Here is a 9,048-nt window from a genome sequence, read left to right on the forward strand (position 1 = left end):
GGGGGGGGGGGGATTTGAATGTATTTTGAAGACGTTTTTCACACTAGTTACAGTGGAGCGGCTCGTTTGAGGACTTAGACATGGTCATATTTTCAAATCTCAAGTTAGCTTTTAACACTGACTCACTGGAATCGGTCTAACAGCTTTTTTTGAATCCTCAATTACGCGAGTCGGTCCGTGTGTTTGTTGTCACAGAAACTATTGGGCTCTACATTAGCGCTGCCGTCAGTCTATGACACAAAAGACACTTGCCACCGGGCCTGACAACCTTTCTGGGGTAATAAACCCTTGTGTATTTACAGAACATCACTGGAAGATTGCTGGTTAGTCTGCGCTGGTGGAACCAGGTGGACGACGACGGACAAAACCACTGGGTGTTTGAGTCTAGGAAGGTAAGAGGCTCGTTAGCTCCTTCGTTAGCCATGTTGCTTTGGTGTTGCAGTGGATCCTTACCCTCACATGACCTGATGCACTGTATGGCAGCGATAAACACACATGTTTACTTGTCATCAGGCTTTATAGTATTTGCAGGTGTCCTTATTGTGAGAATATCCTGTTTTTCTCAGGGTACCGGGAAGCAACAGGCAGCGGATTCAGAGTCCCGAATCTTCTGGATTGGACTGATTGTTTGTCCGGTCCTCTGGGTCGTCTTTGCTTTCAGCACCCTGTTTTCCTTCAAGATTAAATGGGTGGTAAGTTTCTGACTCTAAAGGATTAAAACGCTGTTCTTTTGTAATTTTCTTATTCTTAACAAATCCTCTTTGTGTGAGTCAGTCTCTTAATACTTTCCCACTCTCCTGGCCTGTTTGTGGCACTCTGCACTAAACTAACAGGTTTCTACTGAATATGTGAATATTTTCAACTATGCCCCAGTACATTTGTTGTCATCTTTTAGAAAAGGCTCAGAAGTTTAACAAACCTAACTCAAACTGGAGGAAATAGTGCATTTGTTGGGGACTATTTTGTAGCAGCGCGTTAATCAGATTGAGTTAATTAATTTTGATTGAGTCAAAAGAAACTACAGTCTGTCTGTTCATGGTCAGGTTTCAACATTAAGGGTATTTATTCTTTTTCACTTGCCAAATTGTCTATTTTTACAGGTCCCTATACAGATTGTTTTTTTATTAGTGGCTCTCAATGAACGACAAAGACTCAAGGACACTGTTATATCTGACCTGACTCGCCTCAGTGTTCAAAAACTAAATAAAAGAACTGGAAAGGGTACGGAGGGTCTGGAGGAGCGCAGTAGAGCTGTAATTGACAGCCTTTTAAAAGCCCAAATACATTTTGATTGACAGCCTTTTAAAAGCCTGAACCCGTCTACAGCCCGACATTATCCAAATGTGTACACGCACAAACACAGCTCTTCTGCCTTTTGTCAAGAATGAGTCATTTATACATTTTTTTAACACCATTTATTCATGACTAACGTAGTCTGTAGGCCACTTGCAAGTTAGAACGAGTGTAAAATGATAGAAATTAGAGCCCGACCGATACTGGCTGATAAGGCCGATACTGATACAAATATTTATTTAAAAAGCAGATATGCAGATATATGCTGTATTAAAAAATAAAATAAAAATAGATTTCCCTAACATTAGTTATTTGTAGTTATTCATGAGTTCTCACTAAAATAATATGATAATTTGTTTAATTGCCACAACAGAACATCAAAATATATTAAAGGTCTGATGAATAAAATGTAGAAAAATACAAACTTAAGATATGAAACTTAAAGTCCTTTTGAACCAAAACATATTAACAAAAAAAAATAAAAAATCACTGTTGCCAACAAGGACAACAGTGCGGCTCATTGATGCGTTTTTTTTTTTGGGGGGGGGGACAACAATGAAGCTCTATGGCACAGAGGAGTGAAGAAGATAAATCAGACCTTGATATTAACACAATACTTGGTAGTAGATGCATTCATTAGTGGGTTTTGATGGGATTTATTGATGAGAGAAATCTGGAATATTACCGGCCATTTTTAACGTTCCAGTGTTTTTAAAATCCTTAACTATTAAAGTGTGACTGACTGTTGTCTCCTACGCAGCCTGTGGTGGTCATGGGCGTGGCGCTGCAAGGGGCCAACCTCTACGGCTATGTGCGCTGTAAAGTGGGGAGCAGGACCAGCTTAAAGAACATGGCTACAAACTACTTTGGGCGACAGTTCCTCAAACAGGTGACTTAAAATCCGAGTGAAATACGCTGTGAACAGTCGCTTTGTTGTTTCTGTTGTTGTGATTCTCACGCGTGTCGTGTTTCTCCTCCCCAGGCGCTGTCTAAGGAAGAGGAATCGTAGAGTGCAGCTCTGCGATGTTAACATGTTTGCATTGTTATTAATGCTATTATATTATATATACACACACACACACACACACACAGATACACAACAGGTTGAAAGTTTGGGGTTACTTAGGAATTTCTAATATGAAATATTAACTGAATTAAGAGTTTTTTGCTGTTTCTTTCTGATGTAATGTGCGACTCAGTCAGTCCCAAAAGACTTTCCCCTGATAGGTCGGGTAGCTGGTTCCATTAACTGAAGTTCAGCTGTTAAACCTCAGACTTTTGGTTTTTTTCCATTACGTGGTACCTGCTCGCCGCGGCCGCGGTGCCCCGTCCTCCTTTCTCCAGATTTAGTACCGACACACACACACACACAGTTGAAGGTGTTTTTGATTCTCAGCTTGTGGCTGTTTGCCCGTCTGTCGCTAGCAATGATGACAAACGGCAACGATTCTCTCCGACCAATCAGCAGGTTTTGGACGCCACCTTTTGGTACCGCCTGGACTGACGTGGTACTAAATAAAGTTCCTGTAGCAGGAACCAGGGGCTTTCTTTTTGTAATGTAAAACCCCAAAATGCGAGTCGAGGAGGAACCATGCTGTTGAAAAACACCATTTAATGCATGAGTGAAAAAAGGGTGAAATGGCTTGAAATGTTAAAGAGACATGTAGTCTCTCATCTCCCTGAGGTCTGTCTTCTTTAGTCTGTCTTCTTTAGTCTCTCATCTCCCTGAGGTCTGTCTTCTTTAGTCTGTCTTCTTTAGTCTGTGTTCTTTAGTTTGTCTTCTTTAGTCTCTCATCTCCCTGAGGTCTGTCGTCTTTAGTCGGTCTTCTTTAGTCTCTCATCTCCCTGAGGTCTGTCTTCTTTAGTCTGTCTTCTTTAGTCTGTCTTCTTTAGTCTGTCTTCTTTAGTCGGTCTTCTTTAGTCTCTCATCTCCCTGAGGTCTGTCTTCTTTAGTCTGTCTTCTTTAGTCGGTCTTCTTTAGTCTCTCATCTCCTTGAGGTCTGTCTTCTTTAGTCTGTCTTCTTTAGTCTATCATCTCCCTGAGGTCTGTCTTCTTTAGTCTGTCTTCTTTAGTCTCTCATCTCCCTGAGGTCTGTCTTCTTTAATCTGTCTTCTTTAGTCTGTCTTCTCCCTGGGGTCTGTCTTCTTTAGTCTGTCTTCTTTAGTCTGTCTTCTTCCTGGGGTCTGTCTTCTTTAGTCTGTCTTCTTTAGTCTGTCTTCTTTAGTCTATAATCTCCCTGAGGTCTGTCTTCTTTAGTCTGTCTTCTTTAGTCTATAATCTCCCTTAGGTCTGTCTTCTTTAGTCTGTCTTCTTTAGTCTATCATCTCCCTGAGGTCTGTCTTCTTTAGTTTGTCTTCTTTAGTCTCTCATCTCCCTGAGGTCTGTCTTCTTTAGTGTGTCTTCTTTAGTCTGTCTTCTTTAGTCTCTCATCTCCCTGAGGTCTGTCTTCTTTAGTGTGTCTTCTTTAGTCTGTCTTCTTTAGTCTCTCATCTCCCTGAGGTCTGTCTTCTTTAGTTTGTCTTCTTTAGTCTCTCATCTCCCTGAGGTCTGTCTTCTTTAGTGTGTCTTCTTTAGTCTGTCTTCTTTAGTCTCTCATCTCCCTGAGGTCTGTCTTCTTTAGTGTGTCTTCTTTAGTCTGTCTTCTTTAGTCTCTCATCTCCCTGAGGTCTGTCTTCTTTAGTTTGTCTTCTTTAGTCTCTCATCTCCCTGAGTTCTGTCTTCTTTAGTGTGTCTTCTTTAGTCTCTCATCTCCCTGAGTTCTGTCTTCTTTAGTGTGTCTTCTTTAGTCTCTCATCTCCCTGAGTTCTGTCTTCTTTAGTGTGTCTTCTTCAGTCTATCTTCTTTAGTCTGTCTTCATTGACTAAGTTTACATGCACATAATATTGCGTTTTTTGCCCTTATTACGTAAAAGACACCATTCTAACTAAGCTGTTTACATGGCTAATGAAAACTACTCTTCCCGTTTACGTGCAGAATGCAAATGTCCCCCGGTGGCGAGCTTGATGGCGAGCGTGAACGCCGCCGCCTCCATCTTTGATTCCTTCATCCGACTTCTTGAGGAGCTGTAAATCTGTAGATATCCAAGTCTTTAAAAAAAAAAATTTTTTATCCTTTCATGAGTTTCTCCTCCTCATCTTTTGACCGTGCATCTCTACCACAGCCCTGCAAACAGTTGGTTGGTTTGTGTACAGTAACCATAACAACATAGAGCTGACCGTAAGCCGGAAACGGGCAGGAGGCCGTAAAGTGTCACAAACTGTGGTTAAAATCCACGATTGACACAAATATCCTGAATGCGCTGTGTACAATGTCCAAAGAATGCTTCTAAAATCTAAATAACACCAGAATATCAAACGTCTTTATTTTGAAAAATGCTCTATTCAGAAAAAAGTCTTATTCAGAATATCCAAAACCAAATTTACATGACCTGTATCGTCATATTGGGAATAATCGTGCAATATTAGTGTGCATGTAAAGCTACTCAGCTCCTCCTAACTGTAATCTTTATAACAGGAATGATGTGTTTTGAAGGTATTATTATATAATAACGAGTGTAAAGTATCCCGGACTCTGTAAATATGTAAAGAAACTACGTGGAACATCTTTTGTGCAAATACATTTGTAACATTTTTCCGAACAGCGTGGCGGTTTTCTTCCCTTTCGCTGCAGCTGGATTTGGAGATCGGATCACATGTTACACCAAAATCCGCCTCGTCAGGTTGGTTGTTCCCATGACGAGCTTGTTCGACCAATCAGAAACTCGGATTAAGCAAACGGGAAATTTGAAAATGAAAAAAGTAAAAAACTGGATCAGAACTGAAATTACCTCGTTTAAACACACACACACACACACACACAATGGTATTTAGAAGATTAATGAACGAACCTTTCAGAAAATTAATCTGATTTGTGATTTATAGATTATATATATATATATATATATATATATATATATATATATATATATATAGATGTTTGGATTATGTCACAGTCAACTATTTTAGGTAATTTTTGTATGAATATTTAACTTATTATTGAACACTTTGGTTCCTGCTGCTCATCTATCTCTCTCTCTCTCTCTCTCTCTCTCTCTCTCTCTCTCAGTGCTTTTTTGCTTTATAAAGGATGTTTCAGTTATCATTTTACACACAAGTATTAAGTTATATATTAATAATAATAGTAATAATAATGTGTTTAATAGAAGGTGACCAGATTTCTCAGACAAAATCCAGAGATGTTTTCAGCTCAGATGCGTATTTACCTCCAAAACACGCCATGTTTTTATTTATGTAAAGATATATATGTCTAGATAATATATATATGTAGATATGTGGTTTATTATCTATATTGGCAACTATTTTAGGTAACTTTTGTATGATTTTTTATCTTATTATTGAACACTTGGTTCCTGCTGCTCATCTATAAATCTATCTATCTATCCTATCTGGGTTTTTTTCTGTATAAAGGACATTGCAGTTGTTATTTTACATAATTTTCCTTATTTTACACAATTTTATTTTTGTTATTTTTAAGTAATGTTGTTGTTATAATGTGTTTAATACCAAGAGTATCTTAGCCACAACAAACATGGCGTCACTTATGTCCCAAACAATCACATGATCACCAGTCGGACACGGAACAGAAGCCTCGCCTTACAGGCCGGAAATCGGGACATCGTACTTTCAAAATAAAGCTAACTCGTCTTTAACATAGGAAAATGAATCTATGAAACGCTTTTAGAGGTGAATTGGACACAATCGTGACATACTAAAGAATATACGACTTATATTTATAAAATACGTAATATTTGAGCTGCAATGCCCTTGGCTAGACAACGTTTCCTTCTGTTGTCTTCCTGTAAACCATGAAAACATATTTTTTCCAACATTATTGTCGCTTTTTCACACATTTGTGCCCCTTTTTAAATGCTATGGGTGTTTTTTTCCAAAGTTCTTTTGATATTTTTAATGTTGTAATTTTTTTTAATTTTTTTTTTAACTGAAGACGGGTCAATTTGACCCAAGGACAACATGAGGGTTAAAAAAACACCTGCAATTTGACGTTGTAGCATCGTATATGTGGAAAAAGAAACTCCTTAAACGTTTGAACCAAAGGATGTGTAATTAATTCCAAAGTCCTTTAGTTATTAGTTATTTTGCGTTTTTTTATTATTGTACTTTGTTTTATTTTGACATCTTAACCGGGAGATTGTGTCTTTTACCCTAAGTCTGCCTAACTTGACTTCGTTGCATCAAGCTAGCCACAACAACAGCAGCTTCGGCTCGTCGCTGCTTGTCATTTTTAAGCCGTAAATCGAGCCGTTTGTCTGGGTTAATTGCCCGGTGGGCGTCCCGTGATGGGCATCACCTCCAGGATGGCTCCAACCGGGGACGCGTCCGCCAGGAAGCGCGAGATAGAGGACAAACTGAAGCAGGTCAGCAGCGTCCGTGGCCCGGGAGGCAGGAAGCATCACACACCAGCCCTGTGGTGCAAAATGGATCAAACTGGCTCAACGTGCTCGTTTATAAATGTTGTTATGTTGTGACACGTGGTGTCGCTTCTCACGGTGTGATCTGTGTGATCTGTGTCATGTGTGTGTGTGTGATGTGTGTGTGTGTGTGTGTGTGTGTGTAATGACAGGAGCAGGAAACGCTGTCATTCATCCGGGAAAACATGGAGAAGAGTGATCAGCTCACCAACGGCATGGTAGGACACACACACACACACACACACACACACACACACGGGTTTAATTGTGCCTTGATTCGGACTTACCACCGCTTCATTCACATCCGGTCCTGTCTTAAGTATAGCAGGAGTATTTAGAGCCTTTACTGCAGTGAAAGTACTAATACCACACTGTGAAAATACTCAACTACAAGTAAAACTACTGCATTCAAAACTTACTTAAGTACAGTGGATGAATGGATGGATGGATAGACTTTATAAATCCCAAACTGGATCAAATGTTTAACAGCAACAAGTTACAAGTACTGTACATACACAAATACACACACACACACACACACACACACAAACACACACAATAAACACAAGACATGCATTACAGCAACAAACTCCATACTCAAAATGTATTCAAGTACTTTTTAATTACCGATTTTAAAAACTACTTGAAAAATACAAAATACACAACAAAAGTACTCAACACAGTAACGTGAGTGAATGTATTTCATTACCTTCCACCTCTGATACTGACTATTCATGATGAAAAGGTCAGTTTGAATGTTCAGCCTTTCCTAAAGAACAATATTTGGCTCGATTTGATGTTATTTCTGTAAAATACATTTTAGTAATTGTGCAAAAGGAAAAACACATGTTAAAAAAAACATTAAGGTAAAATTAGATTAGATTAGATAATACCTTATTCATCCCACAGCAGGGAAATTACCTTCTTACAGCAGCATTTTCTACAATAAAAGCAAAAACAAACAAATAAACAACAGACAACGAGCAGAATGTAGACTGAAAGTAAAGTGGCGTCACATAAAGGTATTTTAAAGTAAAGTGCAGTTTCCATAGTACAAGAAAACAACATTGCAGTGTAAGTGAGCGACGTTAACATTAAATTGAACATTTAGTTAAAGTAATAAAGCAAAAGTAGGTAAACCATAATATAAGTTATATTCACCTGTGACCATGAATAATATTGAAATTGTAAGTAATTGTAATGGAAACATAGAAATACAGATAATAAAGACAGAGTGTGTGGAGTAGATGAAACACAGGGACAGGAACTACAACAGTATCAGGTGGTGCAGGTGTAGTAGAGTCTGATTTTTATAGTTCTTACTTTCTGTAACGTTTACCTTCATTCATTCACCTTTTTGCCGACGTCCCTCTCGTCCCCGAAAGGTCTCCATCCTGTCGTCGTTCGAGAGCCGCCTGATGCAGCTGGAGAACTCCATCATCCCCGTCCACAAGCAGACGGAGAACCTGCAGCGGCTGCAGGAGAACGTGGACAAGACTCTGTCCTGCATGGACCACGTCATCAGTTACTACCACGTGGCCAAGGACACGGACAGGATCATCAGAGAGGGGTGAGACGGGTTGGAGGACAGTTGGAGACGGGTTGGAGGACAGGAGGAGGACAGGAGGAGGACAGGAGGAGGTGATCCAGGTCCGCGCAGAATCACCGATCTGTGATCGGCGCCCGTTGCATGCTGGGTAGATTTGTGTCCGACTCGATCCCGACGCAGGTGTGAGACCAGCCTCTCAACGCCGGCCTCTCAGCTGATCTAACAGCTGATTGGTTCTCAATCGACTCAACACGATGACGAGTTATATGAACTTTTTATTGCTGTTGAGTCGGAGGGATTTTAACTCTATTTGTCTGATTTAAAGACTCCTTCTGTACGTTATTCTGTGTCTGATAGTGACGTTAAGAGGTCAGAGAGACTAAATCTGATCACATCACGGATCATCTCCAGTCAGCTGTTCATTAAAATCAGAAACAGATCGCATGTAGAGGATTTTAAGAGCTACTCTGTCATAGTTAAAACAGGACAGAGACTGTGTACCAGCTGATAAGTGGGTCTGATTATATTTTATTAAATCGGAATCGCACCACTTTTTTTTTTTGTCACTTCGTGTTCAGTCTGAAGGAGGCTGGAAACTGGCCGATTTTACCGCAGATTTTTTGTTTTTTTGAGAAAACCGTGTGTGTGTGTCTGTGTGTGTGTGTCTGTGTGTGTGTGTCTGTGTGTGTGTGTGTGTGTGTGTGTGTGTGTGTGTGT

General features: G+C 39.8%; 2 protein-coding genes and 1 long non-coding RNA gene across 15 annotated transcripts in view; all 3 read left to right on the top strand.

Annotated features, from left to right (window-relative positions):
* The window catches only part of tvp23b (trans-golgi network vesicle protein 23 homolog B (S. cerevisiae)), a 5,073-nt gene extending 2,691 nt beyond the window's left edge, over nucleotides 1-2,382 (top strand). Inside the window, exons 4-7 of the mRNA XM_034861053.1 lie at nucleotides 303-392; nucleotides 567-692; nucleotides 2,054-2,182; nucleotides 2,276-2,382. Of these exons, the coding sequence (XP_034716944.1) occupies nucleotides 303-392; nucleotides 567-692; nucleotides 2,054-2,182; nucleotides 2,276-2,302 (372 nt within the window). The 3' untranslated portion in view covers nucleotides 2,303-2,382. The remainder of the gene's footprint in view (nucleotides 1-302; nucleotides 393-566; nucleotides 693-2,053; nucleotides 2,183-2,275) is intronic.
* A 333-nt stretch (nucleotides 2,383-2,715) lies between these two features.
* On the top strand, nucleotides 2,716-5,081 carry LOC117937238. Its single transcript, XR_004655113.1, has 2 exons — nucleotides 2,716-2,995; nucleotides 4,141-5,081. It is a non-coding gene; the product is annotated as an uncharacterized LOC117937238 (long non-coding RNA).
* Nucleotides 5,082-6,495: 1,414 nt separating this feature from the next.
* exoc7 (exocyst complex component 7) overlaps nucleotides 6,496-9,048 on the top strand; it is an 18,991-nt gene continuing 16,438 nt past the window's right edge. For all 13 annotated transcript variants that reach the window (XM_034860188.1, XM_034860190.1, XM_034860193.1 and 10 more), the window contains exons 1-3: nucleotides 6,496-6,728; nucleotides 6,935-7,000; nucleotides 8,168-8,352. In XM_034860188.1, coding sequence (XP_034716079.1) covers nucleotides 6,651-6,728; nucleotides 6,935-7,000; nucleotides 8,168-8,352 — 329 coding nt within the window. In that variant the 5' untranslated portion in view covers nucleotides 6,496-6,650. The remainder of the gene's footprint in view (nucleotides 6,729-6,934; nucleotides 7,001-8,167; nucleotides 8,353-9,048) is intronic.

This window comes from Etheostoma cragini, chromosome 21, assembly GCF_013103735.1.
Source record: "Etheostoma cragini isolate CJK2018 chromosome 21, CSU_Ecrag_1.0, whole genome shotgun sequence".
In the NCBI taxonomy this organism is placed as follows: Eukaryota; Metazoa; Chordata; class Actinopteri; order Perciformes; family Percidae; genus Etheostoma; species Etheostoma cragini.